At 38.6% G+C, this 21,201-nt stretch overlaps 3 protein-coding genes across 3 annotated transcripts; all 3 read right to left on the bottom strand.

Annotated features, from left to right (window-relative positions):
- Positions 1 to 10,836: 10,836 nt before the first annotated feature.
- LOC139448121 (uncharacterized) lies at positions 10,837 to 11,458 on the bottom strand. Its single transcript, XM_071229640.1, has 2 exons — positions 11,377 to 11,458; positions 10,837 to 11,231 (listed from the first exon to the last, which is right to left on the bottom strand). The coding sequence occupies exons 1-2, from the start codon at positions 11,456 to 11,458 to the stop codon at positions 10,837 to 10,839; spliced, it is 477 nt and encodes a 158-aa protein (XP_071085741.1).
- Positions 11,459 to 14,299: 2,841 nt separating this feature from the next.
- LOC139448123 (uncharacterized) lies at positions 14,300 to 14,921 on the bottom strand. Its single transcript, XM_071229641.1, has 2 exons — positions 14,840 to 14,921; positions 14,300 to 14,694 (listed from the first exon to the last, which is right to left on the bottom strand). The coding sequence occupies exons 1-2, from the start codon at positions 14,919 to 14,921 to the stop codon at positions 14,300 to 14,302; spliced, it is 477 nt and encodes a 158-aa protein (XP_071085742.1).
- Positions 14,922 to 19,420: 4,499 nt separating this feature from the next.
- Positions 19,421 to 20,042, bottom strand: LOC139448124 (uncharacterized). The gene is made up of 2 exons (XM_071229642.1): positions 19,961 to 20,042; positions 19,421 to 19,815 (listed from the first exon to the last, which is right to left on the bottom strand). Exons 1-2 carry the CDS (start codon positions 20,040 to 20,042, stop codon positions 19,421 to 19,423), a joined length of 477 nt encoding a protein of 158 aa, XP_071085743.1.
- Between the last annotated feature and the right edge of the window lie 1,159 nt (positions 20,043 to 21,201).

The following is a 21,201-nucleotide window of genomic DNA, read 5'->3' as shown; positions in this document are numbered from 1 at the left end:
CACATTTCGTTTTTGTTTCCATTTTTTTTTGTGTGTGTGCATTGTGTTTAAATATTAGGATTTTTATAATTTTTTTAAAATGGAAATAAAAACAAAACGTGCGGCAGACTTTATGATAATGTGGGTGGTGCCTGACAACCATGACTATTATTTTTTTTTAGCCTTAGATTTAAAAAAAAAAAATAACAAAAAATTCATCAGACATGCTGGATATTGAGGAAAAATATCATCTTTGGATAAATTTGTTTGTTTGGGTCCTTTCAAAGAAATGGTTGCATATTTTTGAAGCGCCGAATCAAAAACTATTCTGTCTCGAACATGTATGTACTGTATTCGACGTAATTAGCGCCCAGGGCACTCTCAAAATTAGAAATAGGGGGCTCTTGTTAGAATATTATTTTCGTGGAAGAAACAGAGTTGAAGAATAAATTTTGTGGTTTATGCTGACAGCCTGAAATGTTTATATATGACAGATATATCTTTCCAGAATATAATTGCCCACAATTAAGGGTGCATATTACCCAAGAGTGCGTATTATATGCGAATAAATAAGTCTTTTGTACATTGATCAATCGGAAGGGGTGCTTTTGGGGATTGTTCACTAGCCAGTATATTAGCAAATATCACTTTGGGCGCTTTTTAGAGAGGGGCGCTTATTACGTCGAATACAGTATTATCACTCGTGTGTCCTGGACGTTGTTGAATCATTACACTTCTGGTCAGGTGTGTGTCTTCTGAAATGAAGTTGCTGTGCATGAGCAGCTGGGAAACTGTTTATTGTCAGGATATTTCATGAACGTGGACGGGTCATTATGACTCCTTTAACAATGTTGTGATGTTATTGTCATCTCTGCCAGATCCTAAGCTCCTCACAGCGCTAGCCTGTTCATGGAGCTCTCTATGCTATTGCTGCCACCTGTTAAAACTCCGCACTGTGATCGGTGGCCAGAACCATGCTTTGAGTTGAACTCGCAACCTACTGACAGTTATGTTTACAAACAAGTGATGACTGCCGTGGCGCCGAATACTCTTACTCCTGCTTAATTATTTTCTTTGTTTGGCTATTTGAATTTCTGTTTCATTACAACTATCTTGTAATTGATGTGGTAAGAATGTAAGGGGGAAGTTGGTTGATTTTCCGTTTGCCTGCAATCTTGAACCAATATGATCAAACAAACAAAAAGTTAAAATCATGTTGGAAAAATGGTCAGTCATAAAACTTTTCAAAAATAACTACGATGGCATTCCGGAAGACAGAAACAAAAGTATAAACGTTACTTAATTTGGGGTTAGAGGACAAATTTCGAGATTCTTGTAATAGTTGCGTCCTCACTGGTGGCAGCGATGTTACCGAGAGTGTAACGAAGGTGTCACACGCTGGGAAGGAGCTTGGTAAGGGAGGTAACTCTAATTAAAGTTTGCCACGAGACTGTGGAGATGTTCCAAATGGATGCCCGCTAGTGTCTCTAAACATGACAGTTTGAATGATAGCCAGTGGTTCTCAGGGTGATTGTTGTATTATTTGTTTACTTTGTGATGTTTGAACTTGTTAATGTGTTCTGCGATCGGACCATCAACAAATGAATTGTTACACCATATGAATGATTGCTGACATTGTCTCAGGCCGTGATCAAGTTACATGTTTTATACATTGATACAAGACATTGTCGGGAATAACCCAACCATTCTTTTCTGGATTTCCAGATTTTCTTGATCAAATTCAACTAATGTATTTGCAGTAATGAACTGTCAACAAGATTTGGTTCCTGGCATGTTGTATGTTTGTTTTTGGTTTAACGCCGCACTTAGCAATATTCCAGCTATATGACGGCGGTCTGTAAATAATCGAGTTTGGACCAGACAATCCAGTGATTGATATAATGAGCTTAGATCGACGCAATTGGGGCATGATGACATGCATCAACCAAGTCAGCGAGCCTGACCACCCATTCCCATTAGTCGCCTCTTATGACAAGCAAAGTCGCCAGTTGTGGCAAGCGTGTGTAGCTGAAGACCTAATCTACCCTGGATCTTCACTGGTCTCCAGGCATGTAAAAATGCCTTTGGAATTGAACTTGCCTAGAAATATCAATGTACGGATTATACTCTTTGTCATTTTGGGTTTGAGAATAAATGTATTTGTACATTGTTATAACATGTGACACTAGCCACATAATTCTTGACCTGTGAGATCAGCAAGACTGTCATGAATACATTGAAAATTGGAGCATATTACACTGATGAAGATATTATTGGTAATGTTTCCAAATTATATATTCAAAAATATTGGTCCAAAGTTCATCTTTTATTATATACACCAACAAGACTTAATCAAGTTATATTTTTATGTTTGTTACACAATAATATTGAGCGGATTGTTGCAGTTTCTTGTAGAAAACACTGGTCTTACAACACATGGAATATAGAACACAGTTATAGGCCATGTCATACAGCATGTCAGTCAATACCAACAACAGAAGTATCTATGCGTTAATAAGCATTAGTCTTTTGCAAATGTCTTTGTTGAGTACATGTTTCATGTAAAATTGGTATAATTCCAAATGATTGGTGCTGTATTTGGTATTTTGTGTTTTTTGGTAAAAGGTATAGTTTTTGTTCCACTATTTATTCGGCTCCCCATGACTAAGTATACTGATATACAATGAAAACGCATTATCAGCTTTAACTCGAAGGACAGGAAGACGATTTTAACTGTAAATAGTTACTTACTTGACTGAGAATGATGACTGTGACAAATTGACGTTGTTGAGTTTGATTATCTCATGCCTAAACTTAATTTGATTTTTATGGCCAGTTTGTCAAATATTACAAAATGTCAAATATGCATTTTCAAAAAGTTTCAGTATATTTTTAGTATATTTTATTGTTGAAACAAATATATTTTGACATGTTTTTACCACTGACACATGTTTCACATCCAGGGTGCGGGTAACCTACCCAAATACTTAATGTTTTATCTGGCTTTTATGATACTATTAGGTGGAAAACACATTCTATAATCACACCTGCTATTGGATAGTTTAGGTCACTGTGTGTCCCCTTTATTCATGTTTAACACCATTAATTTTTTTGTCAAGGAAATTGTTTAAAGGGAGCTTGTTTCGTGAAATGTTTTCTTTAATTCTAATGTGATTTTCATAAATGTTCTAGTCATTGTAGAGGTAATTTATCATTTACTCTTTCAATTTTCATTTATTTTTTACAGCATAATATTATTGACTATGACAGATTATTGCATTGACTTTATAAGGGAGGTAACTCTGTGCAGGTAGAATTTGGGAGACATTTTACAGTCAATGAGCCAAAGAATAAAACATCAGCTTCAACATCATTGTTGTTTTATGTGTTTTATTTGTCTTGCCAAAGGGACTGGTCATTTATTACAGAGGGTCAGATGTTTTTGATGCACAGAAAATGGAGACCCTCCCCTAATGCTCAAGACCGCCACCATAGTCTTGTGGTAGAGCGTCAGCCCGGAGAACGGGAGGTCCGGGGTTCAATTCCCGGGCGTGTCATACAAAAAGACATTTAAAGATGGTACTTGTTGTTTCCCTGTCTGGCACTCCGCATTAAGGGGCTAAACATCTGGTGTAGAATAGGTCTTCAGCAACCCATGTTTGGCGTAAAAGGCAACTATGCTTGTCGTAAGGGGCGACTAATGGGATCGGGTGGTGAGGCTCGCTGACTTGGTTGCTGCATGTCATCGTATCCAAATTGCGTGGATCGATGCTCATCATGTCAATCACTGGATTGTCTGGTCCAGACTCGATTATTTACAGACCGCTGTCATATAGCTGGAATATTTCTGAGTGCAGCGTTAAAAACAAACAAACAAACAAACTAAAACGACTGGTCGGCGTGGAGTCAGTATGCTGTGTCTGAGTGGGGTATTCATGTTAAACTGCGGCATGGTATCTAAGTGTGCTAGCACTATAAATCAGCACCAGTCCGGACTAGTACAAGCAGCCACACACACATGCATGCACGTCGCTACATAAAGTGCAATAATCTTGGACGCGATGTTAAATGCCATTTCAACCCACCATCACCTAATGCTCGTCATATTTTCGGAAGACCATGCCCATGGCCTTGTACATTTGTTTCATTACCCTCCCCAAAAGACAAAATGCAAAAGCATTTTATATTGTATTATAAAATGTGCACTTTTCATGACCCTCACCAAGTATGTGTATTGTTTTATAACCCTCCCCAAGAGACTGTCATATTTTTTGGTGATCTTCCACTGATTTCCTTTGACCATATAATAAATGACCGACCACTAATATATATGATCTTTTGATAAATTTCTGCGTACAATTGGAAAAGCCTGATCTCGCTTACATCGCTGCAAACATATTCATGTTCAGACAGACTGCAAACGTGGTCTAGTGGTAGAGTGTCCGTCCAGAGAGCGGTAGGTCCGGGGTTCGATCCCCGTCCGCATCATACCAAAAGACGTTAAAAGATGGTACTTGTTGTTACCCTGTCTGGGGCTTCGCATTAGGGGGATAAAACAACGACTGATTGGCAGAAATCTATGATCGTGGGTTCGAATTCCGGTTTGCCCCGATTATGGTCTGGAACTTGCACCACTTTAGGCTTTACCTCCGCATTCAGCTGACACGCCATGGTGTAACAAGAATACTGTTCAAAATTCACTCACTCACTTATTCACTCGTTCCACCAACGACACGTACCTGTCAAAAACACTGTTGTGTCTAACATACCGTTGTACCAAGTAAAATCATGCGTATTGCTTCTTTATTTATCAGTTTCAGTTATGTCGAACCTCGGATAACACGAAACTTCGAAACAATATGCTTTTATAGCATATCAAATTTCATTAAATTTCGAACAGAAATGACTGAACTGGCCATAATCGAAACTATACTATACTTGGAGTAGCATAACACCTTTTCCTAACACCAAATGCCAAAAGGTGCGATTTTGTTCGTTTGTTCATTTACAAGAAACAATTGAATGCTCGGATTAAATGAAACATGGGAATCTCTTCTTCTCCACCAATACATAATGTCAAAATGTGTTTCATTTCAATTGATTAGTCTGTATCTTTTTCCTATTACAAATACTATGTTTTATGAATACCATCATCATGGTATAATTGAAGCAGCTCATTTTGGCTTAAGTATCTGGATATTTACCATCTTAGAAGCTTTTGGGTGGACTTCAGGTACTATATGAATAAAAAATAGGCATGCACAATAAAGTTTATGTGTGTTAAATGATCTAGAGACATCATCTTCAGTGTATAACTGTCATGTTTTGGGGAGAATTACAAAGCACTGTGTCATGATTTATATCTTAAGCACATGATGGAAATTGGAGTATGTTGCTAGATAAACATAAGCACGTTGTTAGCATTGTTTTTGAAAGATGCCCACTGTTTCATGTCAGGATATTCTGATCTTTACTTTTTAGTGCTTTCAGGGGAATAGTATTCATCAAGTGCTGACTTGGATCAAAAATGTTATTTGGCCTGTGTTGATGTCAATGTTTCAATTTCCTTTTGTTTTGCATGCTGTGTGCATTGACACTTTTTAACATGCATGACTCTCTCCTTAAGCACTTGGGCATGTACATTGCAAAAAGAAAGAGAAACAATTAAATGCTCTGATAATATGAAATACAACCTGGCATATATCCTCTCAGATGAATATCATATGGGGTTGTGGTTCGTCTGTCTAAATCCTTTTGCTATAGGATCGGCATGGATACGGGCAAACGAATTGCAACGCTCCAAACTGTATTTAATGTTATGGTGCAACCATTACCTTGGAATCTCTTCTTCTCCATCAATACCTAATGTGTTTCATTTCAATTGATTAGTCTGTATCTTTTCCTATTTCAAAGAATAGATTAAGGACGATATCTTCGAATGATTGCCATACTCAGAACCAAGTAAAATGATGGAAGGCTTGGTATTGTGAGATACCATCTCAAATTAACCTTTTCTCTCTCTCTCTCTCTCTGTCTCTCACAAACTTTCTATGCGAATGATGTCTTCAAGATGTCGTGAGCGTGTCAGCAAATGATCAAGATTATAATATCGACTTCATTATTTATTTCCTCAGCATATTCATCAACAAACAAATGTGGTTTACAATATAATAGGATGCCCTTTGCACACTGTCAGGCAACATTTGTGTACAATAACAAAAAATGAATAACAAGGTAAATGCAGCACTAGTTGATGTGGATGGGACTTGTGATTTCCCTTAGGCGTTTCTATGAAGTGCACTGTCGTCTACAGACAAAGCTCGACTGAGAGTCGTCATATCGTAGCTGCTGTCGTTGCTGTATAGGTCTCCCTGGTCTTCGTCGTCCTCACTATATGAGCTGTCGGACAAGAGTTCCGTGAAGGAAGCTTCATCGTCATTGAAAGAGGTATCTGCATTCCCGTCCGCCTCCGAATCACTCTCTCCAGAAGCATCTTTGGTGATGGCGTTTACACAGGCTTGCACCTCTTGCCACTTGAGTTGTCTGTAGATGGTAAACATCTCCTTGACACCTTCCAGCACCCATCGTCTCTGGATCAGCTGTTCACCTCGGATTATGCAGTTGTTGGAGGAGTTGGCTGTCATCTTCCGCATCAGATAGTAGACTTGGGTATCTGAAAACAATAAAACGGGTAATTAGAAATCTCGGTAAATGTGTTCACAACAATATCATTTTATTTTGTTCAATTCTAAAATTCAGTGTGATACTGATATTGCAATGCTTGCAGGGGACTGAAAAAGAGCACAGTTCATATTTACCTAATGTCAGGATCTCTTTCACTGCATTGTCGTGGGCAATAAGGAGTCGTCTCAGCTTGATGGCAACTTGAACTGGATCCATTTTCTAGGGCCTTCGGACACAACACTAGAATGCAGTCGGATGTAATACTACAGGAATTCAGTAGCGCCAAATTTAGATAATTGGAAAGTAGATGTGTTCGTTCTCACGGATTGAGATGCAGTGAAGGACTCCATACTTACTTACTTACTTACTTAGCATGAAAATGGCCAAAAATCTACTCCAAAAATCTCTTAATAAAATACAACAATGGGCTGACAAATGGGGCTTCTCCCTTAACTCAGAAAAAACAACAGGAATAGTATTCAAACATAAAAACATGAAACCCGCCTCCCCAATCCTCCAGCTAAACAATCAAACAATCAAATTTCAAAAACAAACCAAATTCTTAGGACTTATTTTCGATGAACATCTCACCTGGGATGCTCACATCCAAAACCTAACAACTAAATGCAGTAAAGACCTAAACACCCTAAGATGCCTAACTGGCTCTAACTGGGGATCCTCCAAAGATACTCTCCTCTCTCTCTACATATCCCTAATTAGATCAAAACTAGACTACGGCTGCGCCATATACAACACCCTAAACAACTCTCTATCTAAAAAACTTGACTCAATACAATATCAGGCTCTCAAACTCATTACACGCACCCAACATGGCACCTCCTACACCTCACTTCAGGCCTTAACAGGAGAAATGCCACTAAGTCTACGCAGGGAACAGCTAAGCTTAAATTTCTGGGCCGCGTCCCAATCAAACCCTCTCATCCAAAACTTAATAAACCAAAACATCAGCCCTAAAAACCAAGCTCTAGCTCGTAAACACCCCTTACTTACCCCAATATCCCAAAGAATAACAAACTACCTAAATGAACACCAAATTAAAAATCTTAAACAAAACTGCAAACAATCAAATATCTTCACCCCTAAACTTAAAATACCCAAAATAGACACAACACTAGCTAGCCAAATAAATAAACAAACCGACCCAAACATAGCTAAAACTACCACACTAGCATACATACACAAAAATTGGCCAAATTGGTGTCACATTTACACGGACGGATCCTCAGATCCGACCTCCAAACACACGGGTTTCGGAGTCCATACCACACAACCAACTAAAACCACACAATCCTTCCGACTCCCAAATAACCAATCAATATTCACGGCCGAACTAATGGGCATGGCCTCAGCCCTCCACAATCAAGAATCCAAAAACAACCAAAAAATCCTAATACTTACTGACTCCCTAAGTGGACTACAAGCCCTCCAAAACAAAAATACCAAAAACCGACCTAAATTAATAAATCAAATACTAAAAAGCTCCAACGACCTAACAAAAGCAGGCAAACAAATAACCTTCTTGTGGATACCCGCCCACGTAGGAATATACGGTAATGAAAACGCCGATAAAGCAGCTAAACTATCCCTCAAAATCCCAGAAATAAGCTTAAACTTACCCATCTCAAAATCAGAAATTAAAAGTGTAAACAAACAAAAAATCACAAAAAAATGGCATAACCTATATCTAAACTCAAATAGCCAAATCAAAAGAGTGCTCAGCAAACCACTAACCAAACCAAAAATTCTCCATCCATCCAAAAAAATCGACAGAGTAATCACTAAACTCCAAACAGGACACACCAACCTAAATAACCACCTAAAAAAAATTAAAAAACACACTACAGGTAACTGCCCACACTGCAAACAACCAGAAACCCCAGAACACGCACTCATCCACTGCACACACTACCTAACACATCGAACCGCATTACAAACCACCCTCAATCTAAACAAGGCTCTCACTCTAGAAGCAATACTAAACCCACAAAATAAACTAGAAAACTTCAAGGCCTTAGGCGTATTCTTAATAAAAACGGAACTAATAAAACGCATCTAAAACCATGATAACCTACCAAATCAAAATCACAAAAACAAACAATCATCCACCATACCCAGCTCCCTTAGTTCTCCTCCCCAACCCCATCGGCATCTATTCCAAATCTCAAAATTCCCAAATTCTATATAAGCAACCCCTAAAGCCCCCTCTTGGGTTGCACAGACCACCCTCGCCCCTTTCGGAAACACATTAAATGGCCTGGCCGGGCCCGTGTGCGAAATACGCGTCAGTCGGAAAGCGCACGTTAAATCTCCAAAGTAAGTAAGTATGAGATGCAGTGAAGGACTCCAGTCCTTGCAAAACATTTATACTTACCCTTAGTATAAACATAGTAGTAGAGATTTATAGATCAAAGAGAGCATTTTCGAAGCCAGTGGCGAGATCAAAGCTACACTGCAACTTCATTCGGCTTTGATCCGAAAGGAATCTCACTGTCCACTTGAGAAACCGATCAACTTCTTGTCAAAACAAGTTTCCGTATAAAGGGACAGGTCTGAGAAGAGTTCAACCAATCTAGTCCTGTTATCTCCAGGGATTATCAATCATTGTTAATTGATTAAATCGGGATTGATCAAACGGTGCAGTACATTGTATTACTTAAAAATCCGATGTGGTTACTTTCGCTTCCACAGAAACCAAGTCACAGAAACTTCTATCAGCTTGGAAATCGTCTGATGCATGCTTCTCTGAACGTTTAGTTTCAATTAAAAAAGCCGAGAAAACCATGTCCACAATCCTAAAAAATCCTTAATCAGGTAGGCAAAGGCAAAGTGAATACATGTACAGTCAAATCTGGAACTTATTGTACACATCTGTTGGAGGTCGTAAATGCTATGTTAATCTGAGCATTTTCCCAACCCGTCTTACATGATCGAAATACAGCACGTATGTTTTGAAGCATTTCAAATACTATTTTTGATGAATACCATCATCATGGTATAATTGAAGCAGCTCATTTGGCTTAAGTATCTGGATATTTACCATCTTAGAAGCTTTTGGGTGGACGTCGGGTACTTAAAAGGTTACTATATAAATAAATAGGCATGTACAATGAAGTTTATGTGTGTTAAATGATCTAGAGACATCATCTTCAGTGTATAACTGTCATGTTTTGGGGAGAATTACAAAGCACTGTGTCATGATTTATATCTTTGAATACAGAATGCTGTTAAAGCACATGATGGAAATTGGAGTATGTTGCTAGATAAACATAAGCACGTTGTTAGCATTGTTTTTGAAAGAATCCCACTGTTTCATGTCAGGATATTCTGATCTTTACTTTTTAGTGCTTTCAGGGGAATAGTATTCATCAAGTGCTGACTTGGATCAAAAATGTTATTTGGCCTGTGTTGATGTCAATGTTTCAATTTCCTTTTGTTTTGCATGTTGTGTGCATTGACACTTTTTAACATGCATGACTCTCTCCTTAAGCACTTGGGCATGTACATTGCAAAAAGAAAGAGAAACAATTAAATGCTCTGATAATATGAAATACAACCTGGCATATATCTCTCTCAGATGAATATCATATGGGGTTGTGGTTCGTCTGTCTAAATCCTTTTGCTATAGGATCGGCATGGATACGGGCAAACGAATTGCAACGCTCCAAACTGTATTTAATGTTATGGTGCAACCATTACCTTGGAATCTCTTCTTCTCCATCAATACCTAATGTGTTTCATTTCAATTGATTAGTCTGTATCTTTTCCTATTTCAAAGAATAGATTAAGGACGATATCTTCGAATGATTGCCATACTCAGAACCAAGTAAAATGATGGAAGGCTTGGTATTGTGAGATACCATCTCAAATTAACCTTTTCTCTCTCTCTCTCTCTCTCTCTCTCTCTGTCTCTCACACAAACTTTCTATGCGAATGATGTCTTCAAGATGTCGTGAGCGTGTCAGCAAATGATCAAGATTATAATATCGACTTCATTATTTATTTCCTCAGCATATTCATCAACAAACAAATGTGGTTTACAATATAATAGGATGCCCTTTGCACACTGTCAGGCAACATTTGTGTACAATAACAAAAAATGAATAACAAGGTAAATGCAGCACTAGTTGATGTGGATGGGACTTGTGATTTCCCTTAGGCGTTTCTATGAAGTGCACTGTCGTCTACAGACAAAGCTCGACTGAGAGTCGTCATATCGTAGCTGCTGTCGTTGCTGTATAGGTCTCCCTGGTCTTCGTCGTCCTCACTATATGAGCTGTCGGACAGGAGTTCCGTGAAGGAAGCTTCATCGTCATTGAAAGAGGTATCTGCATTCCAGTCCGCCTCCGAATCACTCTCTCCAGAAGCATCTTTGGTGATGGCGTTTACACAGGCTTGCACCTCTTGCCACTTGAGTTGTCTGTAGATGGTAAACATCTCCTTGACACCTTCCAGCACCCATCGTCTCTGGATCAGCTGTTCACCTCGGATTATGCAGTTGTTGGAGGAGTTGGCTGTCATCTTCCGCATCAGATAGTAGACTTGGGTATCTGAAAACAATAAAACGGGTAATTAGAAATCTCGGTAAATGTGTTCACAACAATATCATTTTATTTTGTTCAATTCTAAAATTCAGTGTGATACCGATATTGCAATGCTTGCAGGGGACTGAAAAAGAGCACAGTTCATATTTACCTAATGTCAGGATCTCTTTCACTGCATTGTCGTGGGCAATAAGGAGTCGTCTCAGCTTGATGGCAACTTGAACTGGATCCATTTTCTAGGGCCTTCGGACACAACACTAGAATGCAGTCGGATGTAATACTACAGGAATTCAGTAGCGCCAAATTTAGATAATTGGAAAGTAGATGTGTTCGTTCTCACGGATTGAGATGCAGTGAAGGACTCCACTTACTTACTTACTTACTTTGGAGATTTAACGTGCGCTTTCCGACTGATGCGTATTTCGCACACGGGCCCGGCCAGGCCATTTAATGTGTTTCCGAAAGGGGCGAGGGTGGTCTGTGCAACCCAAGAGGGGGCTTTAGGGGTTGCTTATATAGAATTTGGGAATTTTGAGATTTGGAATAGATGCTGATGGGGTTGGGGAGGAGAACTAAGGGAGCTGGGTATGGTGGATGATTGTTTGTTTATGTGATTTTGATTTGGTAGGTTATTATGGTTTTAGATGCGTTTTATTAGTTCCGTTTTTATTAAGAATACGCCTAAGGCCTTGAAGTTTTCTAGTTTATTTTGTGGGTTTAGTATTGCTTCTAGAGTGAGAGCCTTGTTTAGATTGAGGGTGGTTTGTAATGCGGTTCGATGTGTTAGGTAGTGTGTGCAGTGGATGAGTGCGTGTTCTGGGGTTTCTGGTTGTTTGCAGTGTGGGCAGTTACCTGTAGTGTGTTTTTTAATTTTTTTTAGGTGGTTATTTAGGTTGGTGTGTCCTGTTTGGAGTTTAGTGATTACTCTGTCGATTTTTTTTGATGGATGGAGAATTTTTGGTTTGGTTAGTGGTTTGCTGAGCACTCTTTTGATTTTGCTATTTGAGTTTAGATATAGGTTATGCCATTTTTTTGTGATTTTTTGTTTGTTTACACTTTTAATTTCTGATTTTGAGATGGGTAAGTTTAAGCTTATTTCTGGGATTTTAAGGGATAGTTTAGCTGCTTTATCGGCGTTTTCATTACCGTATATTCCTACGTGGGCGGGTATCCACAAGAAGGTTATTTGTTTGCCTGCTTTTGTTAGGTCGTTGGAGCTTTTAAGTATTTGATTTATTAATTTAGGTCGGTTTTTGGTATTTTTGTTTTGGAGGGCTTGTAGTCCTTGCAAAACATTTATACTTACCCTTAGTATAAACATAGTAGTAGAGATTTATAGATCAAAGAGAGCATTTTCGAAGCCAGTGGCGAGATCAAAGCTACACTGCAACTTCATTCGGCTTTGATCCGAAAGGAATCTCACTGTCCACTTGAGAAACCAATCAACTTCTTGTCAAAACAAGTTTCCGTATAAAGGGACAGGTCTGAGAAGAGTTCAACCAATCTAGTCCTGTTATCTCCAGGGATTATCAATCATTGTTAATTGATTAAATCGGGATTGATCAAACGGTGCAGTACATTGTATTACTTAAAAATCCGATGTGGTTACTTTCGCTTCCACAGAAACCAAGTCACAGAAACTTCTATCAGCTTGGAAATCGTCTGATGCATGCTTCTCTGAACGTTTAGTTTCAATTAAAAAAGCCGAGAAAACCATGTCCACAATCCTAAAAAATCCTTAATCAGGTAGGCAAAGGCAAAGTGAATACATGTACAGTCAAATCTGGAACTTATTGTACACATCTGTTGGAGGTCGTAAATGCTATGTTAATCTGAGCATTTTCCCAACCCGTCTTACATGATCGAAATACAGCACGTATGTTTTGAAGCATTTCAAATACTATTTTTGATGAATACCATCATCATGGTATAATTGAAGCAGCTCATTTGGCTTAAGTATCTGGATATTTACCATCTTAGAAGCTTTTGGGTGGACGTCGGGTACTTAAAAGGTTACTATATAAATAAATAGGCATGTACAATAAAGTTTATGTGTGTTAAATGATCTAGAGACATCATCTTCAGTGTATAACTGTCATGTTTTGGGGAGAATTACAAAGCACTGTGTCATGATTTATATCTTTGAATACAGAATGCTGTTAAAGCACATGATGGAAATTGGAGTATGTTGCTAGATAAACATAAGCACGTTGTTAGCATTGTTTTTGAAAGATGCCCACTGTTTCATGTCAGGATATTCTGATCTTTACTTTTTAGTGCTTTCAGGGGAATAGTATTCATCAAGTGCTGACTTGGATCAAAAATGTTATTTGGCCTGTGTTGATGTCAATGTTTCAATTTCCTTTTGTTTTGCATGCTGTGTGCATTGACACTTTTTAACATGCATGACTCTCTCCTTAAGCACTTGGGCATGTACATTGCAAAAAGAAAGAGAAACAATTAAATGCTCTGATAATATGAAATACAACCTGGCATATATCCTCTCAGATGAATATCATATGGGGTTGTGGTTCGTCTGTCTAAATCCTTTTGCTATAGGATCGGCATGGATACGGGCAAACGAATTGCAACGCTCCAAACTGTATTTAATGTTATGGTGCAACCATTACCTTGGAATCTCTTCTTCTCCATCAATACCTAATGTGTTTCATTTCAATTGATTAGTCTGTATCTTTTCCTATTTCAAAGAATAGATTAAGGACGATATCTTCGAATGATTGCCATACTCAGAACCAAGTAAAATGATGGAAGGCTTGGTATTGTGAGATACCATCTCAAATTAACCTTTTCTCTCTCTCTCTCTCTCTGTCTCTCACAAACTTTCTATGCGAATGATGTCTTCAAGATGTCGTGAGCGTGTCAGCAAATGATCAAGATTATAATATCGACTTCATTATTTATTTCCTCAGCATATTCATCAACAAACAAATGTGGTTTACAATATAATAGGATGCCCTTTGCACACTGTCAGGCAACATTTGTGTACAATAACAAAAAATGAATAACAAGGTAAATGCAGCACTAGTTGATGTGGATGGGACTTGTGATTTCCCTTAGGCGTTTCTATGAAGTGCACTGTCGTCTACAGACAAAGCTCGACTGAGAGTCGTCATATCGTAGCTGCTGTCGTTGCTGTATAGGTCTCCCTGGTCTTCGTCGTCCTCACTATATGAGCTGTCGGACAGGAGTTCCGTGAAGGAAGCTTCATCGTCATTGAAAGAGGTATCTGCATTCCAGTCCGCCTCCGAGTCACTCTCTCCAGAAGCATCTTTGGTGATGGCGTTTACACAGGCTTGCACCTCTTGCCACTTGAGTTGTCTGTAGATGGTAAACATCTCCTTGACACCTTCCAGCACCCATCGTCTCTGGATCAGCTGTTCACCTCGGATTATGCAGTTGTTGGAGGAGTTGGCTGTCATCTTCCGCATCAGATAGTAGACTTGGGTATCTGAAAACAATAAAACGGGTAATTAGAAATCTCGGTAAATGTGTTCACAACAATATCATTTTATTTTGTTCAATTCTAAAATTCAGTGTGATACCGATATTGCCATGTTTGCAGGGGACTGAAAAAGAGCACAGTTCATATTTACCTAATGTCAGGATCTCTTTCACTGCATTGTCGTGGGCAATAAGGAGTCGTCTCAGCTTGATGGCAACTTGAACTGGATCCATTTTCTAGGGCCTTCGGACACAACACTAGAATGCAGTCGGATGTAATACTACAGGAATTCAGTAGCGCCAAATTTAGATAATTGGAAAGTAGATGTGTTCGTTCTCACGGATTGAGATGCAGTGAAGGACTCCAGTCCGTGCAAAACATTTATACTTACCCTTAGTATAAACATAGTAGTAGAGATTTATAGATCAAAGAGAGCATTTTCGAAGCCAGTGGCGAGATCAAAGCTACACTGCAACTTCATTCGGCTTTGATCCGAAAGGAATCTCACTGTCCACTTGAGAAACCAATCAACTTCTTGTCAAAACAAGTTTCCGTATAAAGGGACAGGTCTGAGAAGAGTTCAACCAATCTAGTCCTGTTATCTCCAGGGATTATCAATCATTGTTAATTGATTAAATCGGGATTGATCAAACGGTGCAGTACATTGTATTACTTAAAAATCCGATGTGGTTACTGTCGCTTCCACAGAAACCAAGTCACAGTAACTTCTATCAGCTTGGAAATCGCCTGATGCTTCTCTGAACGTTTAGTTTCAATAAAAAAAGCCGAGAAAACCATGTCCACAATCCTAAAAAATCCTTAATCAGGTAGGCAAAGGCAAAGTGAATACATGTACAGTCAAATCTGGAACTTATTGTACACATCTGTTGGAGGTCGTAAATGCTATGTTAATCTGAGCATTTTCCCAACCAGTCTTACATGATCGAAATACAGCACGTATGTTTTGAAGCATTTCAAATACTATTTTTGATGAATACCATCATCATGGTATAATTGAAGCAGCTCATTTGGCTTAAGTATCTGGATATTTACCATCTTAGAAGCTTTTGGGTGGACGTCGGGTACTTAAAAGGTTACTATATAAATAAATAGGCATGTACAATAAAGTTTATGTGTGTTAAATGATCTAGAGACATCATCTTCAGTGTATAACTGTCATGTTTTGGGGGAGAATTACAAAGCACTGTGTCATGATTTATATCTTTGAATACAGAATGCTGTTAAAGCACATGATGGAAATTGGAGTATGTTGCTAGATAAACATAAGCACGTTGTTAGCATTGTTTTTGAAAGATGCCCACTGTTTCATGTCAGGATATTCTGATCTTTACTTTTTAGTGCTTTCAGGGGAATAGTATTCATCAAGTGCTGACTTGGATCAAAAATGTTATTTGGCCTGTGTTGATGTCAATGTTTCAATTTCCTTTTGTTTTGCATGCTGTGTGCATTGACACTTTTTAACATGCATGACTCTCTCCTTAAGCACTTGGGCATGTACATTGCAAAAAGAAAGAGAAACAATTAAATGCTCTGATAATATGAAATACAACCTGGCATATATCTCTCTCAGATGAATATCATATGGGGTTGTGGTTCGTCTGTCTAAATCCTTTTGCTATAGGATCGGCATGGATACGGGCAAACGAATTGCAACGCTCCAAACTGTATTTAATGTTATGGTGCAACCATTACCTTGGAATCTCTTCTTCTCCATCAATACCTAATGTGTTTCATTTCAATTGATTAGTCTGTATCTTTTCCTATTTCAAAGAATAGATTAAGGACGATATCTTCGAATGATTGCCATACTCAGAACCAAGTAAAATGATGGAAGGCTTGGTATTGTGAGATACCATCTCAAATTAACCTTTTCTCTCTCTCTCTCTCTCTCTCTCTCTCTGTCTCTTACACAAACTTTCTATGCGAATGATGTCTTCAAGATGTCGTGAGCGTGTCAGCAAATGATCAAGATTATAATATCGACTTCATTATTTATTTCCTCAGCATATTCATCAACAAACAAATGTGGTTTACAATATAATAGGATGCCCTTTGCACACTGTCAGGCAACATTTGTGTACAATAACAAAAAATGAATAACAAGGTAAATGCAGCACTAGTTGATGTGGATGGGACTTGTGATTTCCCTTAGGCGTTTCTATGAAGTGCACTGTCGTCTACAGACAAAGCTCGACTGAGAGTCGTCATATCGTAGCTGCTGTCGTTGCTGTATAGGTCTCCCTGGTCTTCGTCGTCCTCACTATATGAGCTGTCGGACAGGAGTTCCGTGAAGGAAGCTTCATCGTCATTGAAAGAGGTATCTGCATTCCCGTCCGCCTCCGAATCACTCTCTCCAGAAGCATCTTTGGTGATGGCGTTTACACAGGCTTGCACCTCTTGCCACTTGAGTTGTCTGTAGATGGTAAACATCTCCTTGACACCTTCCAGCACCCATCGTCTCTGGATCAGCTGTTCACCTCGGATTATGCAGTTGTTGGAGGAGTTGGCTGTCATCTTCCGCATCAGATAGTAGACTTGGGTATCTGAAAACAATAAAACGGGTAATTAGAAATCTCGGTAAATGTGTTCACAACAATATCATTTTATTTTGTTCAATTCTAAAATTCAGTGTGATACTGATATTGCAATGCTTGCAGGGGACTGAAAAAGAGCACAGTTCATATTTACCTAATGTCAGGATCTCTTTCACTGCATTGTCGTGGGCAATAAGGAGTCGTCTCAGCTTGATGGCAACTTGAACTGGATCCATTTTCTAGGGCCTTCGGACACAACACTAGAATGCAGTCGGATGTAATACTACAGGAATTCAGTAGCGCCAAATTTAGTTAATTGGAAAGTAGATGTGTTCGTTTTCACGGATTGAGATGCAGTGAAGGACTCCAGTCCTTGCAAAACATTTATACTTACCCTTAGTATAAACATAGTAGTAGAGATTTATAGATCAAAGAGAGCATTTTCGAAGCCAGTGGCGAGATCAAAGCTACACTGCAACTTCATTCGGCTTTGATCCGAAAGGAATCTCACTGTCCACTTGAGAAACCAATCAACTTCTTGTCAAAACAAGTTTCCGTATAAAGGGACAGGTCTGAGAAGAGTTCAACCAATCTAGTCCTGTTATCTCCAGGGATTATCAATCATTGTTAATTGATTAAATCGGGATTGATCAAACGGTGCAGTACATTGTATTACTTAAAAATCCGATGTGGTTACTTTCGCTTCCACAGAAACCAAGTCACAGAAACTTCTATCAGCTTGGAAATCGTCTGATGCATGCTTCTCTGAACGTTTAGTTTCAATTAAAAAAGCCGAGAAAACCATGTCCACAATCCTAAAAAATCCTTAATCAGGTAGGCAAAGGCAAAGTGAATACATGTACAGTCAAATCTGGAACTTATTGTACACATCTGTTGGAGGTCGTAAATGCTATGTTAATCTGAGCATTTTCCCAACCCGTCTTACATGATCGAAATACAGCACGTATGTTTTGAAGCATTTCAAATACTATTTTTGATGAATACCATCATCATGGTATAATTGAAGCAGCTCATTTGGCTTAAGTATCTGGATATTTACCATCTTAGAAGCTTTTGGGTGGACGTCGGGTACTTAAAAGGTTACTATATAAATAAATAGGCATGTACAATAAAGTTTATGTGTGTTAAATGATCTAGAGACATCATCTTCAGTGTATAACTGTCATGTTTTGGGGAGAATTACAAAGCACTGTGTCATGATTTATATCTTTGAATACAGAATGCTGTTAAAGCACATGATGGAAATTGGAGTATGTTGCTAGATAAACATAAGCACGTTGTTAGCATTGTTTTTGAAAGAATCCCACTGTTTCATGTCAGGATATTCTGATCTTTACTTTTTAGTGCTTTCAGGGGAATAGTATTCATCAAGTGCTGACTTGGATCAAAAATGTTATTTGGCCTGTGTTGATGTCAATGTTTCAATTTCCTTTTGTTTTGCATGTTGTGTGCATTGACACTTTTTAACATGCATGACTCTCTCCTTAAGCACTTGGGCATGTACATTGCAAAAAGAAAGAGAAACAATTAAATGCTCTGATAATATGAAATACAACCTGGCATATATCTCTCTCAGATGAATATCATATGGGGTTGTGGTTCGTCTGTCTAAATCCTTTTGCTATAGGATCGGCATGGATACGGGCAAACGAATTGCAACGCTCCAAACTGTATTTAATGTTATGGTGCAACCATTACCTTGGAATCTCTTCTTCTCCATCAATACCTAATGTGTTTCATTTCAATTGATTAGTCTGTATCTTTTCCTATTTCAAAGAATAGATTAAGGACGATATCTTCGAATGATTGCCATACTCAGAACCAAGTAAAATGATGGAAGGCTTGGTATTGTGAGATACCATCTCAAATTAACCTTTTCTCTCTCTCTCTCTCTCTCTCTCTCTCTCTGTCTCTCACACAAACTTTCTATGCGAATGATGTCTTCAAGATGTCGTGAGCGTGTCAGCAAATGATCAAGATTATAATATCGACTTCATTATTTATTTCCTCAGCATATTCATCAACAAACAAATGTGGTTTACAATATAATAGGATGCCCTTTGCACACTGTCAGGCAACATTTGTGTACAATAACAAAAAATGAATAACAAGGTAAATGCAGCACTAGTTGATGTGGATGGGACTTGTGATTTCCCTTAGGCGTTTCTATGAAGTGCACTGTCGTCTACAGACAAAGCTCGACTGAGAGTCGTCATATCGTAGCTGCTGTCGTTGCTGTATAGGTCTCCCTGGTCTTCGTCGTCCTCACTATATGAGCTGTCGGACAGGAGTTCCGTGAAGGAAGCTTCATCGTCATTGAAAGAGGTATCTGCATTCCAGTCCGCCTCCGAATCACTCTCTCCAGAAGCATCTTTGGTGATGGCGTTTACACAGGCTTGCACCTCTTGCCACTTGAGTTGTCTGTAGATGGTAAACATCTCCTTGACACCTTCCAGCACCCATCGTCTCTGGATCAGCTGTTCACCTCGGATTATGCAGTTGTTGGAGGAGTTGGCTGTCATCTTCCGCATCAGATAGTAGACTTGGGTATCTGAAAACAATAAAACGGGTAATTAGAAATCTCGGTAAATGTGTTCACAACAATATCATTTTATTTTGTTCAATTCTAAAATTCAGTGTGATACCGATATTGCAATGCTTGCAGGGGACTGAAAAAGAGCACAGTTCATATTTACCTAATGTCAGGATCTCTTTCACTGCATTGTCGTGGGCAATAAGGAGTCGTCTCAGCTTGATGGCAACTTGAACTGGATCCATTTTCTAGGGCCTTCGGACACAACACTAGAATGCAGTCGGATGTAATACTACAGGAATTCAGTAGCGCCAAATTTAGATAATTGGAAAGTAGATGTGTTCGTTCTCACGGATTGAGATGCAGTGAAGGACTCCAGTCCTTGCAAAACATTTATACTTACCCTTAGTATAAACATAGTAGTAGAGATTTATAGATCAAAGAGAGCATTTTCGAAGCCAGTGGCGAGATCAAAGCTACACTGCAACTTCATTCGGCTTTGATCCGAAAGGAATCTCACTGTCCACTTGAGAAACCAATCAACTTCTTGTCAAAACAAGTTTCCGTATAAAGGGACAGGTCTGAGAAGAGTTCAACCAATCTAGTCCTGTTATCTCCAGGGATTATCAATCATTGTTAATTGATTAAATCGGGATTGATCAAACGGTGCAGTACATTGTATTACTTAAAAATCCGATGTGGTTACTTTCGCTTCCACAGAAACCAAGTCACAGAAACTTCTATCAGCTTGGAAATCGTCTGATGCATGCTTCTCTGAACGTTTAGTTTCAATTAAAAAAGCCGAGAAAACCATGTCCACAATCCTAAAAAATCCTTAATCAGGTAGGCAAAGGCAAAGTGAATACATGTACAGTCAAATCTGGAACTTATTGTACACATCTGTTGGAGGTCGTAAATGCTATGTTAATCTGAGCATTTTCCCAACCCGTCTTACATGATCGAAATACAGCACGTATGTTTTGAAGCATTTCAAATACTATTTTTGATGAATACCATCATCATGGTATAATTGAAGCAGCTCATTTGGCTTAAGTATCTGGATATTTACCATCTTAGAAGCTTTTGGGTGGACGTCGGGTACTTAAAAGGTTACTATATAAATAAATAGGCATGTACAATAAAGTTTATGTGTGTTAAATGATCTAGAGACATCATCTTCAGTGTATAACTGTCATGTTTTGGGGAGAATTACAAAGCACTGTGTCATGATTTATATCTTTGAATACAGAATGCTGTTAAAGCACATGATGGAAATTGGAGTATGTTGCTAGATAAACATAAGCACGTTGTTAGCATTGTTTTTGAAAGAATCCCACTGTTTCATGTCAGGATATTCTGATCTTTACTTTTTAGTGCTTTCAGGGGAATAGTATTCATCAAGTG

This window comes from Haliotis cracherodii, unplaced genomic scaffold, assembly GCF_022045235.1.
Source record: "Haliotis cracherodii isolate W230 unplaced genomic scaffold, xgHalCrac1.p SCAF_7, whole genome shotgun sequence".
Classification (NCBI taxonomy): Eukaryota; Metazoa; Mollusca; class Gastropoda; order Lepetellida; family Haliotidae; genus Haliotis; species Haliotis cracherodii.
The sequence above is the reverse complement of the archived record's forward strand: the minus strand, read 5'-3'. Positions and strand labels throughout refer to the sequence as shown.